Consider the following 24,021-nt stretch of genomic DNA (forward strand, 5'->3'; position numbering starts at 1 on the left):
AAAAGTCTTACGTTATATTATGTTACTTAATACTAACCAACGATCACACTAATTTCAGTTAAGAAATAATGTGACTATGGAGCATATGACATAATATATTTATATACTATACACGAATCGAAATTTAGGGGGCGAGTGTCTCCATATTCTTTGTTCAGTGCACAATTCTATTTTTTCCATAGAATATTTCATACATACATACATAGAATATTACATTAATACATACAAAGTTGTTCATATAGTATTATGAATTTCATATATTAGCATTTCATAAACAGAGTATTTCATGTACAGCTATTTGATGGGTAGTATTTCATGTACAGCTATTTGATGGGTAGTATTTCAAGTACAGCTATTTGATGGGTATGTACAAATAATTGTCATACATTCAGCATTCATGCATATACAAATATAGCTCATTGTTTTATATACCCAGTGTTTTACAACAACAAACACAAGCTTGAAACATACAATCGAATAAATGTTTAATATAAGTATGCATAGCATTTATCATTTAAAAATGCGCATAAGAGAGTTTAAAAGTTAGTGCTGAATAGCATTGTATAAAATAAATGCTTACCGGTATGCAGAGTTTACAAAAAACGTATGTGATCAACAGTATTTATACAATGTGCCATGATTTCTAATGTTGATCTATGAAATGTCAGTATATATTTGAACAATGTACCAGACTCTTAAAGGGATCTTTTCACGCTTTGGTAAATTGACAAAATTGAAAAAAGTTGTTTTAGATTCGTAAGTTTTCGTTTAAGTTATGATATTTGTGAGGAAACAGTAATACTGAACATTAACCATGCTCTAATATAGCCATTATATGCATCTTTTGACGATTTTAAAACCTAAAAATTATAAAGCGTTGCAACGCGAAACGATTGAATAATTTGGAGAGTTCTGTTTTTGTCGTTAAATTTTGTGAAACTACGAAGATTGCTTATATAAGGTATAAAATACGTCAAGAATGTTTACTCGGCGGAATAGCTCAATAGGCTAAAGCGTTTTTACTTCAGGACTCTGGCAGGACTCCAGGGGTCACTGGTTCGAAACCTGCTCCGGGCAATGTTCTTTTCCTTTTTTTAAATTTTTTCTTGATTTTTTACTGGAGCTTTTACGATCCAATGTTTACATTTATCAATATAAAGCATTTAATGAATAAGTTAAAAAAATGCCAAAATCTGTGAAAAGGCCCCTTTAAAAGGATCTTTCCACATTTGGGTAAATGAACAAAATGAAAAAAACGTTTAAGATTCGCAAATTTACGTTGTAGTTATGAAAAACCATTTACTATAAATATAGCTATTGGTCTCCATATTCCTTACAAGCCACAATCTATTCAACAAGAATCGTCAATCAATAGAAACTTCCCGTGTTATTATTTTCCAAATAGTACAGTGTGTAACCTTCAAAATTGCGGTTATTACAAAACGTGTTATTTATTTACAGGATATTGCGAAAATAGTTACTCGTCATCTGAAATTGCAACTTCTTCTTCATGAATGTGAGGTTGTCATTCAATTCTAAAGTTACCATAGTCACTTTCATTATGCTCAGCATTCAAATACATGGTTTTTGACATCCAAGAATTTTGTAATAAGCTTAAATATAAAATGAGTTTACACTAGTAAATATTCGGATATATCAATTCGGATAACATTTGAAGTCACAAGAGAATCTGAGATTCGTATAAAATAGTGTAAGACAAAAATATGTGAAATATAAAAAAAAAAGATTTCAGACCTGGAACACTTTTCCTCAAAAAATTAATTTATAGCCGGACTTAAATGGCAGCATTTATTAAAAGTAATTAGCTCTTACATATGACGACTCATGCTACACCGTTTGTTGGTTGCAGCCTGACGGAGAGCTCGCTGGTGATTATCTGTATCATCGCGGGCGTGCTGGTGATCGCGGTCGCTGCGGCGCTCATTATTTGCATCACGAGCAAAAACAAGAACCGAGTCGTGCGTATCAGCCCAAGACACCGGACGACAATACATCAAGAACGAGGTACGGTTTGCATATAATTATATGATACACCTATAAACCGCGTGATGCGAAAATGTGTCATATTCAGCCAGCGTATCCTCATCCTAGCCAAGTAATAGAAGGTTTCGTTGTCTCATTTGCGGACAGGGTAGCTACTGAACCATTGAGCGGATACGCAGTCTAGGCTGGAGCAACGCTGGTGTTATTTTTGTTCCTCTGTCCACGAGTTTGACCGTAATTCGTATTCGCATTTTATACTTATTGTAATGTCGACAAACATTTTCTGCATACAAGTTTAATGGCTTACGAATAAACTTACAAATCGGGTACCTTGCGTTAAATGCATGGTTCTACGTTTAAATTTCTATAGGTCTAGCTAAGAAATAATATGTAAGAAATAATGCATCTGTCAATATTAGCCCCAGATTGCAAGCGTCGGAATGAATCAGAGAAATTTAAGTTATTGTTCATGTATTTGGGGATCTAACTCCTAATCCTAGAGTCTAATTTGTTTTAACTGCTCTCACTGGGATATTCTTTATTTGTTTATCATATGGCGGACATGGCGAATTACGGCATGTAAAATTTCCAACCAAATTCATACATCAGAGACCTTGAATCATTTGTCGTGTTTGGTTTTCAGTCTTAATTAAGACCCGTATACTTGTCGCACTTCATCGGATAGAAGCCAACATTCGAGCTAAACCATGCATTATATGCTTGTTCCAGAAATATCCCGACGGCGAGCTTTCCCAAAGCCACCGCCTTATTCAGAACTTCCACCTCAATACGAAGGCCCTCCCAGCGCCGAAAGCCCGGTGACTCCGCTTCCGGGATCCACGCTGCACCGCACGGAGAGCATCCGGTCAACCAACGGAATCAGAATTCACGCATCTGGCGCAAATGACAGTCGACAAAACAATATCCACTGTTCCACTGACCCGCCGCCATATTTAAGCGTCATTGCCGAAAGTAGATCGAACTGGTCCGTACCTTACACATCCGGGGAGTTGGGTGGTCCGGAAACCGAGAGCGGCAGTATATAATGGGAATCTGGCTTCTGGTAGTCAACAAAGAGAAGCTTATCGGAATGACAATAGAATTTCAGAGCGAACTGCACGTCGAACGAATGCACTTGAGAACATACGCAGTTATCATGTGTCGCTGTGATCAAGCAGTCCGGTGCAAATGATAGCATACAAATGCCTCAAATGCATGTACAAACCGATGAAATAGTCTTAGCTCGAATAATCATTTAGTGCCATTTAGTTGTCCAAATGAACGCCAAACCCACTCGAACATGTATATTGATGCCAGTTTCAAAGATTTGGTGAACTAAATGTAGTACCCGGTCTGTGCATTCGTGTGATTTCAGATTTAAGTACTAATATTTTACAACATGTAACCACAGAGAGCGCATTGCAACTCGAAGCAGCCCATTGGGCTATAAAGCTTAGAGTTGAATTATTGCAACTATATTCAAATACATGTTCTCAAAAAACAGAAAACAACCTGAAAGTAATTAACATGCTTTTGGGAAAGGACAAATAAAGTAAACATGTATAGTTTGAAAGTTAAAACCATTACTAAAATACTACCCCTTTAATTTATAATTTTTAGGCCAACCTCCAACAACTCCTGCCTTTTACTTTAGTTCTTCTTGAATGCTCTGAGCTTTTATGAGTACATACGTACAGCTCATAGTTCTTCTTAATAAAACCAAATTCAATGTAAAAAAATAATGTCTCACATATGTCCATAAAATCGAGTTCAATCAGCCTAATATATCGTAACAAACACAATAAATGTTACCATCGACACCCGTTTGCGTGTATTTTGTTGAGAAATGCTCAAAACATAAACTTGATAACAAATCGTTTATGGCGGAAGTTGTGAATTGTCGATTAGTGCAAAGCGAAAGAAAATTGTTTTCACCGTAGTATCTGACGATCTGATCTTATGGTAGCAGTTGAAATTGTACTGCTTATAACAGTGTAGTTTGAATTAGGACACATTCTTATTATTATTCTCGCTGCGATCGGATAAGTGGTAAGAGTCCGTGCTTTTTGATACAGCATTGTAGAAACAGTTATTGCGCTGTATACAAATTGAACTGAAAATCCGGAAAAAATGGATGTAGTGTCGGGTGTTCTTACATGCCTAGAGATAAGGCTGTATTATGGAATACTTAATAAATATTTTCTTTTTTCATGCTATACAATTTAGTATTTAATTAATTAACGGAATGAAATAAATATTAGCATAATTGTATATAAATGTATGTCTATTTATGTACATATTGTAAAGCTTGATACTGTGTGTGATTATGAAATTAATATTAAAATAAAAGTGCATAGATGTATGTCTCCTAGTGTACATATTGTAAAGCTTTGAAAATGTGTGTAAATATTGAAATACATATTAAAATAAAAGTATATAGAACCCGTCCCTTGCAGTTGTCTATCCGTATGGTCGTTCGTTAGTGGGAGACAGTGAACTGAGAGACGTTTAAGAGAGTTGAGTGCTTGAGGCTGTCTGTATTAAAGACTTTGCTGACTAAAGAGATGGGTGAAAGTGTGTTATGCTTAGGGAAGGTTGCGTTTTAAAGAATTGTTCTGTATGTGAGTGTGATCTTTGTCAGTGTTGTTCGAGGTGCTGTGCAAAATGCGAATGTGTTGGTGTAATAGGTGTTTTGGAGAGATTTTTCATTTGATTATTGTCACTGATTAAAATGTAATGATAAACAGACAAGAATAACAAGCGAATAATATATATTTAAACTGGCATTTCCCCAGGAATTTGGTCAGGCACTGCGGCAGGCGGTTGTTTTCGAATTCTTTATATACTTTCTAAATGTTATAAATCAAATTCCACACTACTTTGGAGCTACCAAATCACAACATTTCTTTTAATATTTATGTATTTGTCCTCAGTTCATTTCATTCAAGTCATATATTATAATATTAAAGAACAACCAAAAAAAAACAGAAAGCAAAAAAAATATTGAAAAACATTCTGTGACCCATGGAAAATCTTGCTTCCAACTACTGGTCGTTTATTAGATTGTATTCTGTCATGCACAAAGACTAGAGAAAAATGTGTTGCAGGTATATAGCGAATTTCGTAAATATGAAAAAAACTGTATATCTATTGGATCTGAATATATTTAATATTGGTACTGTTAAGCTATAGTTGCCGTTAAGAAAATAATGTGAACAAATTTTAAAGTCTCTATAACGCTCAAAATCAACGAAAATTTTGTTAAGTATTTCATAAAATAAAGTTAACACCTCCAAAATTTCAACGCTAGATGTGATATGATTACATAGATTTTTGTAGATACAAAATGCTTATGTTTATTTATTTGTGGCCACAATTAATTCCCGCGAATATATCTATTCATACGACACACGAACGCCATTTTAGTGTCCATGTGTCGTATGAATAAATATGCAAAACAATAATGAAAACCAGCATTTTGCATCTACAAACATCTATTTTACCAGTCCACATCTGGCCTTGAAATTTCGGCAATTGCCATAAAGAACACTGATTTTTAATTGGTTAAGTTTATTTTACGAACAATTGTATGAACTGTTCTTTGATTTTGAGTAGTAATGTTACTTTAAATGGTCAAGATCAATCAAATAAGACGTTTGATTCCAATTAATTGTATTTATAACTTAAATTACGCACAACCGCAACACACATCAGTTCAGTTTATTTTTGAAGCAAGTTCTTTATACTTTTTTATTTTCTGCAATAGTCGTAAACAATAAAAATATTTAAAAGATTACTGTGGCGTAGTGGATATGGTGTCCGCCTAGAGATCGGGAGGTCACGGGTTCGAACCCACTGGGAGCGTTCCTTTGATCTCCCCCAAAAGACACCAAGTACTGGTTCTAGTCCCAGGAAACGGACTCGACAGCGTTTATATAAGCATACGGCTTTCGGTGCAATCGAGCTACAATAAATAGGTTTAAACTAATTAAAATTAAACTAGAAATGGCGCGGCAGAGGCCGACGCGTATCCCCACGCCGAATGTTTGACCTAGGTGTGCCCCAGGGTTGGTAATGGGGCCATGCATAGCTGAGATTGACCGTATTGTCATAAGAGAAGTTCATCATCAATTAGAAGTGAATTGGTGTAGAAATGAAGAAGTTATAGTAAAAGGCAATTTTGGGTGGGTGTGACATATGTGGGCAGGGCGCCCCAGGGTTGGTAATGGGGCCATGCATAGTTGAGATTGACCGTATTGTCATAAGAGAGGTTCAGTATCAATTTGAAGTGAATCGGTGTAGAAATGAAGAAATTATAGTAAAAGGCAATTTTGGGTGGGTGTGGTCTATGTGGGCGGGGCGCCCCAGGGTTGGTAATGGGGCCATGCATAGTTGAGATTGACTGTATTGTCATAAGAGAAGTTCAATATCAATTTGAAGTGAATCGGTGTAGAAATGAAGAAATTATAGTAAAGGCAATTTTGGGTGGGTGTGGTCTATGTGGGCGGGGCCCCAGGGTTGGTTATGGGAACATGCATAGTTGAGATTGACCCTAATGTCATAAGAGAAGTTCAGTATCAATTTGAAGTGAATCCGTGTAGAAATGAAAAAATTATAGTAAATGGAATTTTTTGGTGGGTGTGGCCTATGTGGGCGGGCGCCCCAGGGTTGGGATTGGGGCCATGCATAGTTGAGATTGACCCTAATGTCATAACAAAAGTTCAGTATCAATTTGAAGTGAATCCCTGTAGAAATGAAAAAATTATAGTAAATGGAAATTTTTGGTGGGTGTGGCCTATGTGGGCGGGGCACCCCAGGGTTGGGAATGGGGCCATGCATGGTTGAGATTGACCGTATTGTCATAGGTGAGGTCCAGTATCAATTTGAAGTGAATCGGTGTAGAAATAAAGAAGTAAATGTAAAATAACCTAAAAAAATGAGTGATAATTTCTGACGCGGCCCCACCCCAACCCCTATAACTTTTGACCCAGGGGTCAGATCAAAATTCCAAATAGTGCAGGGTCGCACATATGCTCATAGCTACCATGTGTGTAAATTTCAAGGTTCTAGTGCTTTTAGTGTAGGAGGAGATAGTGGCCAGGACGGACGGACAGACGGACGGACAGACGGACGGACGGACGGACGGCGGAGATCACCACAATATCCCCACCTTTTTTTCAAAAAGCGTGGGGATAACAAACAAAAAAATTGAGCATATCTTTAATTGCTCTTACTCCACATGTACCGGTAATAATAGACCATTATCGGCCATTATTAGGGGACCAACACCTTAATTGATCCCCATGAACGACCTGTAAATCGTTCATATCTAAGCCCCTTTTGCACACACCGCTGATAAGAGCGTGCATGTGGTGATTGAACATTTGCCGAATGCAGACAGCAAGAGCTTGTGAGAATTTCAAGTGCTTGCATTTTAGCCCGCTAGGCTAAAATCGCCTGTGGAAATCATAATTCTTATAATCCATGAATTACACTTTTGTTATTTTCTATTTTGTATATGGCTAAAAGCAATTGTATGCTTTAGAGCTAATACATGTTGCTGCTGTAGATGTTGTATTATAATTCCCTTACGGCAGATCTAAGGGTCGTTGTTCCTTTTGTTTCTTCCAAAAGTCTGTTGTCTGACCGCTATTCATATACAATTAACATAAGTATTAATTGAAATTTGAACAAATTATATATAAAATTTCTGTCCATTTAAAACAAATATTTGATATTTAAAAATAAACTTTCTTAAAAACATAAATTGTATGTTCGGAGAAAAGCATAGGTAAATAAGGTAAACAGTTTATTGGTGCATGTTGTTGTAAACACACCGCGTGCGTTCCTTTAATTTTTCTTTTGGTTAATAAAAACTGTTTCATAAGTTGACATTTACATTTACGGTTGAAATGTTTGAAACTTTGATTAAAATCTTTCTTCTGCGAGCACACCATATCATGTAAGTTATCTTAATTTGCTCATTCCGGCTATGTGCTCATACCTACTTTCGATAATCATCATGAATGTATTGCCATACTTAATGAATAAGAATGTGACCCGCCTCCCAGTTTCGCTCAATGGGTCAAGTTACCCACGGGTACTACTGCCCCGTACCCCTAAACTTTTTTTCGTACCAAAAATGTTTCGTACGCAAATTTTTTTCGTACCAAATTTTTTTTCGTACCCAAAATTTTCGTACCCAAATTGTTTTTCGTACCCAAATGTTCGTATCAACATACACAATTGTGGTGATATAGATAAACTTAAATTGATGTTTTATATCCATCCTCTTCAAAAGCATCGTCACACCAGTACTGCCAGTACTTTGATTGGAGACTTTGAACGTTTTGTTGGTAAACGAATTTGTGGGTTTGACAATCGGTGGTAGATAGATTAATACCAATAGGTCAGTGTGGGCGGTTATTAGTAATTTTACAGGTATTATTACTACAAATTTAGACATGAAGATGGTTGTCGGAATATAATGAATACCGTTAATGGTTATGAAAGTGGTGGTGAAACAAGTTGTTGATGCAGCAGTAGCATTCGCTGTTCTAGTAATAGAATGACCTTTGTCGTTGTAGCAGCAGCAGCGGAAGTGGTGCGGTTGGTGGTGGGTGCGGTGGTGATGGTGACGGTGGTGGTGATGTCGGCTTCGGCTTTGGTTTTATTTTTCGCCGTTTGTGGCGACTGCGGTAACTTTGGTGATGGTGGTGGCTGCGCTATTGGTAGTGACGCTGGTGGTTGTGGCGACTGCAATGGTAGTGATGGGGTTGTTGGCGGCTATGATGGTTGTGATGACGGTGGTACTATGAGCGGTTGCAGGGGTAGTGGCGGTGGTGTCGATGATGGTTATGTCAGTTGCCTAACGAGAATAAGAAATAAAAGCAGGACCCGCAACAGCAGAAAGATTAGTATACAGTCCACTCTCGTTATCTCGACATCGGATATCTCGATATTCTCGATATGTCGAAGTAAGCTCAATGTCCCATTTTTTTCCCTTCTTTATCTATAAAAATAAACAACGCTTATCTCGATTTTCGTAATGTCGAATAATTCGATATGTCGATATAAAATTTTGTCCCGAGTCCCGATTTAACATGTATTTACCGTGGTTTATCTCGAAGTGCGAATAACTTTTCCAGTGTCGGCAAAAGGTGAGAAACTTTTTCTTTGATACTTCACCGTCCCGCTTCGCCCGGCTGCTCCCGATACTGTGCGGTAGGAAATTGATCCGTTAATTGCATCAATGATCACACGTGTGTAATGTCGTTAGCCATTAACACTTGATTAAGGCCTGTCACTTTAAGTGTCACTTTAACATCAATTAACTGCAATTAATACACAGCCTGCCGAAAGACTAATTGTTTTTACAAACAACATTCCAAAATGCATTGAGTTATATTTTTGCGTATATACACCGTCGTTTACTCGACAGTTTAGAAAAATTATAACTGCATGTGTTCATGCAATTCTGTAATACTTAAAACGTCATTTTAAGCATTGAAATAGCAAAATTAATCGTGCCTCGTAAGACACGTATATATCAGGACGAGAGTATTGTGCCACACGGTGACGGCTTTAGTTAAGATGTTAAAAACAAGATAAATTTTCGTCTCATTTTTTCTTTGAAAACGCCTAATCGGATATCTCGAACTCTCGTTATCTCGATATTTTTTCTTGTTCCCGCCGACTTCGAGATAACGAGAGTGGACTGTATATAAGATATAAGTAGTAACGAAGCACAACAAGAGCAGTTCATTTCAATATTATACGTACATTTCACTGTCACAGCACTTCTGGTCACTCACGTTACCACAGCAACCGTCCGCGCAACTAATCGTGTCGTTCATGGAAGGACACGATACCATGATGAATGCTGGCTGCTTACTCGTTGCTTATTGAGTATACTTTAGTACTTGGAGTTTTTAAGTCCAGTTACATGCGATTTACATTACATAAATTTAGACAGCATGTCCATCTTCCGAGCGAATTCATATTTCTCTAGATGACATGTATGTAAAATGCTTACAGTCACTGTTTTTGTATAACCACGTACTTCTTCACGTGCATTGGAATTAAGGATCCTGGTCATTTATTTGAGATCAACATACCAAATATAAGCAAATATGAAGAATAAGAGATTTTGACCGATATTATTTGCCGCACATTTAACACAGCATAAAAGCAGTAATCGCAAAATTTTCATTCACCGTATGATTTCCTTCATTTAAACTCTAATTATCACGGAATTCACGAAGTCTTCTATCTTTTGGTGTGCTCAATGATTGATCATTTACATGTTTGACGCTTGATTATTAACCTCTGGCATCTTAATTGGTAAAATCATGTACAACGTTACCCGTTGATTGTCTCTATACAAAGATTGAACTGCTTATATCGCTGATTGGGCAGATATAATAACGCTATTTAATTGCAAACCTTAAGTACGATGACTTTAAATACACGTTAGAATACGATCTTTGGTGCACGCAATATAGTCATTGCTTGTGTGTGTCTGGTCTGTTATCCGTTTGAGGAAAAGAAATGAGAATAATTCTTTTTCACGCAGGAACAGTGAATGTAAATTTTAATTACAACGATGGTTGTTTTTGTGGTGATTAACACGTTCAAACCATCTAATGATTATTTAACGTGTTTCTTTTCCATCTTATGCTGTTACATGTATTTGCATTTTCTCGACATAGACCAATCCCTGGCTGACGTGTACTTTGTCAAGTTTTTATTATGTATCTTTTGTGTGATCAAAAGCACTACCGGTAATTACCAGATGGCTCGACCAAACAATCAATTAGGCTTATTATATTTTATCCAATTTTATAAAACGCAATCTCAACGTGCCGTTACATTACAGTTGTAAAAGATTAATGACAGGGATGCAGGGATTAATTACAGTGAGACATTAATTTGACGAAATGCTAGGATTTCAGTTAGTATCAGTATGAAAATATTAAAAACGCAATGTTTTTTAAGTTTAATCAGCCACAAGAAAACATAAAAATATTGAAAAATGTAACAAAAACAACATTTTAAAGGAATCAATTAAGGTAGAAATAACATCTTCTGTCATAACTTGCATGCCTTACAGCAATACACATACCATTTAGTGTAATCTTCGGATTTCTTCAGTTCCAAGACATTTTCAAACAATTTGAGACAATCTGTAAGCTTATGTCATTCGATACTTAGGTCTTCAAGTCCACTAACTCACTGAGCCTATAAAGTACAGAGTTGTCGCCCTTTAGTACAGATCTCAAGCAGGTGTCGTACTCTGACAGGCTGGCGTTCCCATGCACCACCCGCACACCCACAGGCACGTCTACTCCAACCGCCCCCTGGGCCGACGAGGCGTCAAATTCGTTGGCGTCGGTCGATATTGACCGGACAAAAGTCTCGTTTGTTTTCGACTCGCTAGCGTTTCTTTCCGTTGCAGGCAATGTTCGATGTTGAAACTTGTCTTCGTATGGGAGCATGTCGTTAACGTAGCTTACCATGATATATCCATGTGGATCCACGCTGTTTTTGAATCCCTTTTCGAAGCGCGCCTTTACCAGTTGTCTTCTTGTATTAACGTCATCACGGGCTTTTATTGTTCTTATAATCTCTTTCACCCATGGTTTCTCGAGCTTTTCAACCGGAAGTACAGTGTTGGCATCATGAACCAGGCGTATGCGTTTCGACTTGACGTCCGTCCAGTACGTTGCAAAGTCTTTCAGAATCGTTGCTCTTATTTCTACGTCGTTTTTGGCTAATAGGGGGGCTCTCCATTCAAATTTCGCTTCCAGTTTGGAAAACGCGTCTTTGTGAGTGATCGTGTCCAATGAAGGTCCGCAGTTGATGAGTTTCACGTTCTCGACAGATCTGTAGTATGTGCCCATGGGTTGATCAATGTACCCCTTTCCGTCAGTCCGGGGAAGTGGTCGCATTTGTAGGAATATCCCTTTGAAAGAAACGCCCTTTAAGCTATGGATCCGAATAGAGATGGTGTCTCCGGGCTTATACGATGTTGCGTTGATCGTAATTATGTAAGGACATGTTCCGTTTTGAGGTTCGATTAAGCGTCCTGAAGCAGAATGCATCGGGAGACCGTTTGTACATGTCGACCGCGGTGGCCCGTTTGGAAATCCGTGTAAACATCGTAAAATGCACGATAACAAGAGAACAATGGTCCCGAGCATGTTATTCATATACAATAAGTTAACTGTCGTTGTATGAAGTGGACTCTATTACGCAGACACCACTGATTACGTGCATATGTGTGCTATATATTTCAAGTGACCACAGACACCACTGAGTACGTGCATATGTGTGCTATATATTTCAAGTGACCAATGTGGTGATCAGAGCGGGATGCAAACCCGGAAGTGGAGTTTATTAAATCAACATAGCCACGGGCTAAACGACAGTTTTTGAAAACATTAGACTGATATGAACAACTGTTAAACACAATTTTATTTGCCGAATGACATTTTGATATTTGACTAACATGGGTCAACATCAACGATACTCAAACGTCATAACAAAAATTGGTATGATATAATAAACATTGCTTTAGCAATCCACTTTTCTTATTTTAGTTACCGTTTGATGTTGCCCATAATAAATAATTTGATGTTCAGCACAATAAATCTGTTTAATTAAAAAGTCTTACGTTATATTATGTTACTTAATACTAACCAACGATCACACTAATTTCAGTTAAGAAATAATGTGACTATGGAGCATATGACATAATATATTTATATACTATACACGAATCGAAATTTAGGGGGCGAGTGTCTCCATATTCTTTGTTCAGTGCACAATTCTATTTTTTCCATAGAATATTTCATACATACATACATAGAATATTACATTAATACATACAAAGTTGTTCATATAGTATTATGAATTTCATATATTAGCATTTCATAAACAGAGTATTTCATGTACAGCTATTTGATGGGTAGTATTTCATGTACAGCTATTTGATGGGTAGTATTTCAAGTACAGCTATTTGATGGGTATGTACAAATAATTGTCATACATTCAGCATTCATGCATATACAAATATAGCTCATTGTTTTATATACCCAGTGTTTTACAACAACAAACACAAGCTTGAAACATACAATCGAATAAATGTTTAATATAAGTATGCATAGCATTTATCATTTAAAAATGCGCATAAGAGAGTTTAAAAGTTAGTGCTGAATAGCATTGTATAAAATAAATGCTTACCGGTATGCAGAGTTTACAAAAAACGTATGTGATCAACAGTATTTATACAATGTGCCATGATTTCTAATGTTGATCTATGAAATGTCAGTATATATTTGAACAATGTACCAGACTCTTAAAGGGATCTTTTCACGCTTTGGTAAATTGACAAAATTGAAAAAAGTTGTTTTAGATTCGTAAGTTTTCGTTTAAGTTATGATATTTGTGAGGAAACAGTAATACTGAACATTAACCATGCTCTAATATAGCCATTATATGCATCTTTTGACGATTTTAAAACCTAAAAATTATAAAGCGTTGCAACGCGAAACGATTGAATAATTTGGAGAGTTCTGTTTTTGTCGTTAAATTTTGTGAAACTACGAAGATTGCTTATATAAGGTATAAAATACGTCAAGAATGTTTACTCGGCGGAATAGCTCAATAGGCTAAAGCGTTTTTACTTCAGGACTCTGGCAGGACTCCAGGGGTCACTGGTTCGAAACCTGCTCCGGGCAATGTTCTTTTCCTTTTTTTAAATTTTTTCTTGATTTTTTACTGGAGCTTTTACGATCCAATGTTTACATTTATCAATATAAAGCATTTAATGAATAAGTTAAAAAAATGCCAAAATCTGTGAAAAGGCCCCTTTAAAAGGATCTTTCCACATTTGGGTAAATGAACAAAATGAAAAAAACGTTTAAGATTCGCAAATTTACGTTGTAGTTATGAAAAACCATTTACTATAAATATAGCTATTGGTCTCCATATTCCTTACAAGCCACAATCTATTCAACAAGAATCGTCAATCAATAGAAACTTCCCGTGTTATTATTTTCCAAATAGTACAGTGTGTAACCTTCAAAATTGCGGTTATTACAAAACGTGTTATTTATTTACAGGATATTGCGAAAATAGTTACTCGTCATCTGAAATTGCAACTTCTTCTTCATGAATGTGAGGTTGTCATTCAATTCTAAAGTTACCATAGTCACTTTCATTATGCTCAGCATTCAAATACATGGTTTTTGACATCCAAGAATTTTGTAATAAGCTTAAATATAAAATGAGTTTACACTAGTAAATATTCGGATATATCAATTCGGATAACATTTGAAGTCACAAGAGAATCTGAGATTCGTATAAAATAGTGTAAGACAAAAATATGTGAAATATAAAAAAAAAAAGATTTCAGACCTGGAACACTTTTCCTCAAAAAATTAATTTACTGGCATTTGAAGTAAAAGGTAGTTGCAATAATCCAACTCCCAGCTATTGACCCTCCGGGTCCTGGGAGTTGCAACTGGTTTCACGATTTACCATAGCAATTTTACCGCCTAAATTCCGGGCGCTGATTTATTGGTAAAATAAGCAACATAGATTATTTTCTGGCATGAATTAACACAAATAGATCGTCAATATATCTATAATGAGCAAATTAAGATAACTTACATGATATGGTGTGCTCGCAGAAGAAAGATTTTAATCAAAGTTTCAAACATTTCAACCGTAAATGTAAATGTCAACTTATGAAACAGTTTTTATTAACCAAAAGAAAAATTAAAGGAACGCACGCGGTGTGTTTACAACAACATGCACCAATAAACTGTTTACCTTATTTACCTATGCTTTTCTCCGAACATACAATTTATGTTTTTAAGAAAGTTTATTTTTAAATATCAAATATTTGTTTTAAATGGACAGAAATTTTATATATAATTTGTTCAAATTTCAATTAATACTTATGTTAATTGTATATGAATAGCGGTCAGACAACAGACTTTTGGAAGAAACAAAAGGAACAACGACCCTTAGATCTGCCGTAAGGGAATTATAATACAACATCTACAGCAGCAACATGTATTAGCTCTAAAGCATACAATTGCTTTTAGCCATATACAAAATAGAAAATAACAAAAGTGTAATTCATGGATTATAAGAATTATGATTTCCACAGGCGATTTTAGCCTAGCGGGCTAAAATGCAAGCACTTGAAATTCTCACAAGCTCTTGCTGTCTGCATTCGGCAAATGTTCAATCACCACATGCACGCTCTTATCAGCGGTGTGTGCAAAAGGGGCTTAGATATGAACGATTTACAGGTCGTTCATGGGGATCAATTAAGGTGTTGGTCCCCTAATAATGGCCGATAATGGTCTATTATTACCGGTACATGTGGAGTAAGAGCAATTAAAGATATGCTCAATTTTTTTGTTTGTTATCCCCACGCTTTTTGAAAAAAAGGTGGGGATATTGTGGTGATCTCCGCCGTCCGTCCGTCCGTCCGTCTGTCCGTCCGTCTGTCCGTCCGTCCTGGCCACTATCTCCTCCTACACTAAAAGCACTAGAACCTTGAAATTTACACACATGGTAGCTATGAGCATATGTGCGACCCTGCACTATTTGGAATTTTGATCTGACCCCTGGGTCAAAAGTTATAGGGGTTGGGGTGGGGCCGCGTCAGAAATTATCACTCATTTTTTTAGGTTATTTTACATTTACTTCTTTATTTCTACACCGATTCACTTCAAATTGATACTGGACCTCACCTATGACAATACGGTCAATCTCAACCATGCATGGCCCCATTCCCAACCCTGGGGTGCCCCGCCCACATAGGCCACACCCACCAAAAATTTCCATTTACTATAATTTTTTCATTTCTACACGGATTCACTTCAAATTGATACTGAACTTTTGTTATGACATTAGGGTCAATCTCAACTATGCATGGCCCCAATCCCAACCCTGGGGCGCCCGCCCACATAGGCCACACCCACCAAAAAATTCCATTTACTATAATTTTTTCATTTCTACACGGATTCACTTCAAATTGATACTGAACTTCTCTTATGACATTAGGGTCAATCTCAACTATGCATGTTCCCATAACCAACCCTGGGGCCCCGCCCACATAGACCACACCCACCCAAAATTGCCTTTACTATAATTTCTTCATTTCTACACCGATTCACTTCAAATTGATATTGAACTTCTCTTATGACAATACAGTCAATCTCAACTATGCATGGCCCCATTACCAACCCTGGGGCGCCCCGCCCACATAGACCACACCCACCCAAAATTGCCTTTTACTATAATTTCTTCATTTCTACACCGATTCACTTCAAATTGATACTGAACCTCTCTTATGACAATACGGTCAATCTCAACTATGCATGGCCCCATTACCAACCCTGGGGCGCCCTGCCCACATATGTCACACCCACCCAAAATTGCCTTTTACTATAACTTCTTCATTTCTACACCAATTCACTTCTAATTGATGATGAACTTCTCTTATGACAATACGGTCAATCTCAGCTATGCATGGCCCCATTACCAACCCTGGGGCACACCTAGGTCAAACATTCGGCGTGGGGATACGCGTCGGCCTCTAGCGCGCCATTTCTAGTTTAATTTTAATTAGTTTAAACCTATTTATTGTAGCTCGATTGCACCGAAAGCCGTATGCTTATATAAACGCTGTCGAGTCCGTTTCCTGGGACTAGAACCAGTACTTGGTGTCTTTTGGGGGAGATCAAAGGAACGCTCCCAGTGGGTTCGAACCCGTGACCTCCCGATCTCTAGGCGGACACCATATCCACTACGCCACAGTAATCTTTTAAATATTTTTATTGTTTACGACTATTGCAGAAAATAAAAAAGTATAAAGAACTTGCTTCAAAAATAAACTGAACTGATGTGTGTTGCGGTTGTGCGTAATTTAAGTTATAAATACAATTAATTGGAATCAAACGTCTTATTTGATTGATCTTGACCATTTAAAGTAACATTACTACTCAAAATCAAAGAACAGTTCATACAATTGTTCGTAAAATAAACTTAACCAATTAAAAATCAGTGTTCTTTATGGCAATTGCCGAAATTTCAAGGCCAGATGTGGACTGGTAAAATAGATGTTTGTAGATGCAAAATGCTGGTTTTCATTATTGTTTTGCATATTTATTCATACGACACATGGACACTAAAATGGCGTTCGTGTGTCGTATGAATAGATATATTCGCGGGAATTAATTGTGGCCACAAATAAATAAACATAAGCATTTTGTATCTACAAAAATCTATGTAATCATATCACATCTAGCGTTGAAATTTTGGAGGTGTTAACTTTATTTTATGAAATACTTAACAAAATTTTCGTTGATTTTGAGCGTTATAGAGACTTTAAAATTTGTTCACATTATTTTCTTAACGGCAACTATAGCTTAACAGTACCAATATTAAATATATTCAGATCCAATAGATATACAGTTTTTTTCATATTTACGAAATTCGCTATATACCTGCAACACATTTTTCTCTAGTCTTTGTGCATGACAGAATACAATCTAATAAACGACCAGTAGTTGGAAGCAAGATTTTCCATGGGTCACAGAATGTTTTTCAATATTTTTTTTGCTTTCTGTTTTTTTTTGGTTGTTCTTTAATATTATAATATATGACTTGAATGAAATGAACTGAGGACAAATACATAAATATTAAAAGAAATGTTGTGATTTGGTAGCTCCAAAGTAGTGTGGAATTTGATTTATAACATTTAGAAAGTATATAAAGAATTCGAAAACAACCGCCTGCCGCAGTGCCTGACCAAATTCCTGGGGAAATGCCAGTTTAAATATATATTATTCGCTTGTTATTCTTGTCTGTTTATCATTACATTTTAATCAGTGACAATCAAATGAAAAATCTCTCCAAAACACCTATTACACCAACACATTCGCATTTTGCACAGCACCTCGAACAACACTGACAAAGATCACACTCACATACAGAACAATTCTTTAAAACGCAACCTTCCCTAAGCATAACACACTTTCACCCATCTCTTTAGTCAGCAAAGTCTTTAATACAGACAGCCTCAAGCACTCAACTCTCTTAAACGTCTCTCAGTTCACTGTCTCCCACTAACGAACGACCATACGGATAGACAACTGCAAGGGACGGGTTCTATATACTTTTATTTTAATATGTATTTCAATATTTACACACATTTTCAAAGCTTTACAATATGTACACTAGGAGACATACATCTATGCACTTTTATTTTAATATTAATTTCATAATCACACACAGTATCAAGCTTTACAATATGTACATAAATAGACATACATTTATATACAATTATGCTAATATTTATTTCATTCCGTTAATTAATTAAATACTAAATTGTATAGCATGAAAAAAGAAAATATTTATTAAGTATTCCATAATACAGCCTTATCTCTAGGCATGTAAGAACACCCGACACTACATCCATTTTTTCCGGATTTTCAGTTCAATTTGTATACAGCGCAATAACTGTTTCTACAATGCTGTATCAAAAAGCACGGACTCTTACCACTTATCCGATCGCAGCGAGAATAATAATAAGAATGTGTCCTAATTCAAACTACACTGTTATAAGCAGTACAATTTCAACTGCTACCATAAGATCAGATCGTCAGATACTACGGTGAAAACAATTTTCTTTCGCTTTGCACTAATCGACAATTCACAACTTCCGCCATAAACGATTTGTTATCAAGTTTATGTTTTGAGCATTTCTCAACAAAATACACGCAAACGGGTGTCGATGGTAACATTTATTGTGTTTGTTACGATATATTAGGCTGATTGAACTCGATTTTATGGACATATGTGAGACATTATTTTTTTACATTGAATTTGGTTTTATTAAGAAGAACTATGAGCTGTACGTATGTACTCATAAAAGCTCAGAGCATTCAAGAAGAACTAAAGTAAAAGGCAGGAGTTGTTGGAGGTTGGCCTAAAAATTATAAATTAAAGGGGTAGTATTTTAGTAATGGTTTTAACTTTCAAACTATACATGTTTACTTTATTTGTCCTTTCCCAAAAGCATGTTAATTACTTTCAGGTTGTTTTCTGTTTTTTGAGAACATGTATTTGAATATAGTTGCAATAATTCAACTCTAAGCTTTATAGCCCAATGGGCTGCTTCGAGTTGCAATGCGCTCTCTCTTGTCCATGGGTGCAAAATGTTATCAAAAATGCAAGGGTTAAGGAACACTGAAACTGCAAGAACTTATTAAAGTTTATGTATCTAATCCACAAACTCATCCAAATGGTACCATTAAAGCAAGAAATAATTGATTTTATTGACTTAGGTTTTGTTTTGTACGCTGTATCCGCCATATTGGAAAATTGACCCATTATTGGTTAGGTCACAGTACACCAATATTTTGCACGTCGGGTTATGTGCTCCAGCCTATAAAGTCGATAACGATGTGGTATTCGATACAGAATACACTGTTTCAAATTTAAACATAAACATGTCAGCGAGAAAAGTGTGTTGAAACTTCGTAGTGTTTTTATAGGGTGCATGCAAAGGATAACATCCGTAGGTTGCCATTCAGGTAAATTTAACATGTTTATGAAGTTTATTCATTATTTTCCTCAATTTGTCTCGAACAACTTCTGTTTAGTGAAGCGCACGTATTCGCTGCGCTGAACTGCACCCATGTTTATGAAGGGGTGCATATGGACTGCCAGAGCCGCCATAGCAAAAATTATCAAAGGCTCTGGGAGTCCGTTTATATGGACTACTTTGAATTTGAGCCTAATTTTACTGAATTTTGACTCGTGTTGGTTTATTTAAAAGTTTTTAAAGTTTTCTTAATGCCTTTAACTTGATGATGAAAACTTTTATTTCGATATCAAAGGTGCCCTTTGATTTTATGTTGCAGTAAACCATATGCTGGGTTGTTGTTGTTTAAGATTTGAAATGGAGACACGGCCTAAGACAGGAATCGTTGTGGGAGCCGGCTCACGAGGCAATGGCTACCCCTGGTATGCTAAGGAATATCCTGACCAGTTACAGGTACAGTTTTTACAGAAATTTTGAAGTATAAAATACTCATGTTATCAGGGCTCTCGGAAACGCTCAAAGCGAGATTATACGATTTTGCCAAATATTTATTCATTTTCATAAAATGTGTAAAAAACTTGATAAACTTAAATTTTAATATAAATAAAAATAAAAGTTAAGAAGAACATGTGTCAAAAAATGTATAATAAGCCAGATATTTAATTATGAAATAGAAAAAGGCTGTACAGTCAAATTCGCCAGCATGTAAATCATGCATGTACCATGTGAATCTAAATTTAGTTTAACGGTTCATTTTAAATTCCTGCAGCGATATCTATTCATACGACACACGAATACTACCTAAAAAGACGAATGCTTTGGTTATTGTAGGAAAATATGTACGAAATATCTTCGTCACAATCGGCTCGGGGTGGTAATTTGTCGTTGCTGCATTTTATGAAATTCGTCTTCAATGTATAATTTTTCTTGCCTATTTTGTGTGATTGTAACATAATTTATCAATATATTACAATTTAACACATATAAAAAATTGTATAATCTCGCTTTAATCAAGCGTATTTGTATGCATAAATTTGAAAAATGACGCCTATTTGAAACCAATTAAGAGTCCCCAGGACCCACCTTTTTGAATAACTGGGATCTTCAAGTCAATCCATTAACAAACAAAACCTGTAGGGCAACCTCCTATTTAAACTTAAGCCAATACAATTTATTTCCTCACACCTGTTTAAAATCAAATAAATCAAGTGCAGTAATGTTTCTAAATTGTTCTATAGTTTTCCCACATCCCATCCTCTAGGGAGCTAAGCCCTGATCCTAGGTTGGCGCTAAGGAAAAAAACTTAGTCGCCAAATCTAGGGGGGTCCGGCGGCATGCCCCCCCCCTCCCCGGATTTTTTTTTGATCCTAGATTGTCTGTGGTGCGTTTTGGGGCTATTTTCTGAGCAAAATTAAGACTATTTGTTTCTGAAATTAGCCCTTTTTGCTTGAAAAGTTTTCTTTGCTGGTGAGCCACTTGCTGACATTTTGCAGCCAATTTATTTGTTTACATAGACACCAGTGGCGTAGTGATAATGATACACTAACACCGTTAAACAGTTTTCGGTACATGTGGTATTTAGGTTTTAAACCACTAAAGCAGCCCGCCCGTCTCGGAAGTAATTATACGACATTTTATTAAATCCAAACATTTTTTTTTGTTTTTGAAGAAATGCGTAAGAAATTACTAAGTCAGCATGAGACCGCCATTGCACGTCAAAAACCGTGAGACTCACGACGAAACCGTGAACCTTGACAGGTAATGAGGTATAGACGTTTCTGATTCTGCATTCACGTCTGTACTATTTTAGACGTCCTCCGATCGCGAACCTAACATTTGGTCATTTCCTGAGTTTACATTATTCTGTCCGCTTTCTTTTCTAAAGAATTGTGTTAATTTCTGTTGCTTCGACTTTCCATTTTCGCTCGCAGCATCCATTTTTCCCAGAATCTGCAACTCACTTTCTAAATCGGTCTTTCAAGTCGCATAGCGACCGTAAAGGGAAGTAACTCTTATCTACTTTTTTAGCCAATCAAAATCGTTGTGTCTTGGGAAATTAGTTTATAGTGGCTATGTCAATGCCATAACTCCGCCCATCTGATTAAACGACAATTCCGTACTGGTCGATTCGATAACGTTGAATCATAACATCTATAGCATAGGTCATACACGGCACGCTTCAGTGATTCAGTCATCGCGTAAATAGCCAAGTAACCCAAATGTTAAAAAAGTCTGGTCGCAGTGTAAAGCTTGACCAATTAAGACATTAGCCATGTGGATTATCGACCTAGGCGGTCGTCATTATCCCCTGGGGCCTTTCCGGTAAGGATGTTATCTGTGTAATCTTAGCGATGTTTCTGGCGATTGATACGGCCTGAAAACAGGCATTTAGAGTGTGCATTTGTAAAGCATAGGGTCTATTTTTTCTCAATCGCCAATTTCATGAAAATCTTATTTTTAATCGCCAGCTAGGAATTGTAATCGCCAATGGCGATTTCGGCGATCGGTAACGCTAACGTAGCTGATCATTTATCTGACAGAATGAGCATGCTTCCAGTAATGTAGTATTCATTGACGCCTTTAAAATAGGGACTTGCTGATGTTTTACAAATTTACAATTAAAACTTCCTAGAAACTTGCCCCTCAAAGACCTTTGATTTCTGCCAACACCATTCACAACTTGCAGTATTTTTCAGGCATAGGTTTCATTGATGTCATCTGGTAACACTGTTGTGATTGTCAAAGACTTTTGTATTTAACAGGTTTTATTGTTGTTTCAAATGGAAATATTATTGCAGGGTAATGATGTTTTGTTTACAAAAAAGTAAATTTATATAAGTGTGGTGTGTATGTAAATATGAAGCACGTTTATGCACACTTTCCTTTAATGAGTTGTTTATTTTATTTTTGTCTACTTGATTATTATTTGTGAGCGTTAGCTCACAAATAATGCAGACGCAATTTTGCAAATTAGTATGGGCTTAGCTACGCTAGGAACCGTAACCTATGACTGCCGTGTGGATAACTGCAGTAAAATTAAGCAGACGAATGCTAAAAGCGCCTGCTATAACCACCGCATCTGCCTGTTCTCACTGGTACAGTACATAGTGTGTATATAACAGCTTGTAAGACAACATTGGCCAGTCTAGTGTTTATCTGTACGAATTGGCTGCTTTCAGGAAAAACAGGGCTTAATGCATGTCAAAAGATTAGCCTGTGCACACTGATTAGCTGTATCAATCATTTGGAAAAAAATCATCTCGACCTGTGTTTCAATGGGTTGTGGTCATTTCAAACTTGTGATATAAAAAACTATAACATCATTTTGAAAACTGAGTAGGGTCTAAGATTACACAACAGCGAACAAATTCAGTGCCTTCAGCGCTTTGATTTTTTTAAGTAACAATAAAGAGAACATAATGTGTGGGATTCTTAATGTGCATTTTGTATTTGGGTTTTTAATAATGAAACCAACAATTATATTATTATATATATTCATTCTTTATTTAAATGGATTTTTTTATGAATATTTGAAGACTTGTGCAATATTTATTGGGACTCCTATTTTTTCCTTATAGACTCCTACTTTTTTCAAGAAAGGAGTCCAAGGACTCCTGTTTTAAAATCCTAGTGAGACCCCTGTGTTATTATTGATTAAAACAGTAGACAAACATAGATTGTTTCACCTTTTTGTCTAAGGGTGTTTGTCCAAGGATTTATTATGAAATATTTTGGGTAACTATCAATAAAACATAAGTGCATGGTAGATCCCTGTCAAGTATCAATGTCAGTTAAATTGTATTCACTTAAATAAATATTTTCATGATTTGTCACCTTTTTTGAAATATGCTATTATGTTAAGTTACCAGTAATGTTTTACAATTAAAAAGATCACATGTTTGGTCTCCACTAATAGTGCAGATTGAGAATCTTAAATTAAAGTTGTGGTTCTTCACAAGAGGACGTAAACAGTGTCTCAATTGATTAATGACTTTTAAACATTTTTGCTATACATATATTTGATTTCCTTATTGATCTGCTAAGATTGTTTGTTGAATGATTACAGATTATTGGTGTGTGTGAGCCCAGGGACTTTCAGAGAAACAGGACTGTGAAGGCTTTTGACATTGCAGAGAAGAATGCATTTAAAGGTTCATAGTTTGTTTTAATAGAGATGGGATTGTTTGGTAATGGATTAAAGGGATTCAATTTGGATTTCAAATATCATTAATTCAATATATTGGTTCGAATATTTGTTTCATCATAAATGCTTGTTTTTAACGCCATTGTGAAGAATAACATTTAATTTATATGAAGCATTTGGTATAAGTGAATATAAGTGTCTTGTACATATGCATTTTTATGAGAATGACGTTGATGATATG

The 24,021-nt window shown here is 36.1% G+C and overlaps 1 protein-coding gene across 38 annotated transcripts in view; it reads left to right on the forward strand.

Annotated features, from left to right (window-relative positions):
- Window positions 1-1,436: 1,436 nt before the first annotated feature.
- LOC127876940 (myo-inositol 2-dehydrogenase-like) overlaps window positions 1,437-24,021 on the forward strand; it is a 103,067-nt gene continuing 80,482 nt past the window's right edge. For 8 of the 38 annotated variants that reach the window (XM_052422460.1, XM_052422458.1, XM_052422497.1 and 5 more), the window contains exons 1-4: window positions 14,164-14,189; window positions 14,993-15,049; window positions 19,987-20,089; window positions 23,703-23,787. In XM_052422460.1, coding sequence (XP_052278420.1) covers window positions 14,179-14,189; window positions 14,993-15,049; window positions 19,987-20,089; window positions 23,703-23,787 — 256 coding nt within the window. In that variant the 5' untranslated portion in view covers window positions 14,164-14,178. Of the gene's footprint in view, window positions 1,522-14,104; window positions 14,190-14,992; window positions 15,050-16,677; window positions 16,845-19,955; window positions 20,090-23,702; window positions 23,788-24,021 lie in introns of those variants that run through there. The other 30 variants (XM_052422486.1, XM_052422489.1, XM_052422485.1 and 27 more) reach the window with 30 other exon arrangements.

The sequence above is a fragment of the Dreissena polymorpha genome, chromosome 4, assembly GCF_020536995.1.
Source record: "Dreissena polymorpha isolate Duluth1 chromosome 4, UMN_Dpol_1.0, whole genome shotgun sequence".
NCBI lineage: Eukaryota > Metazoa > Mollusca > Bivalvia > Myida > Dreissenidae > Dreissena > Dreissena polymorpha.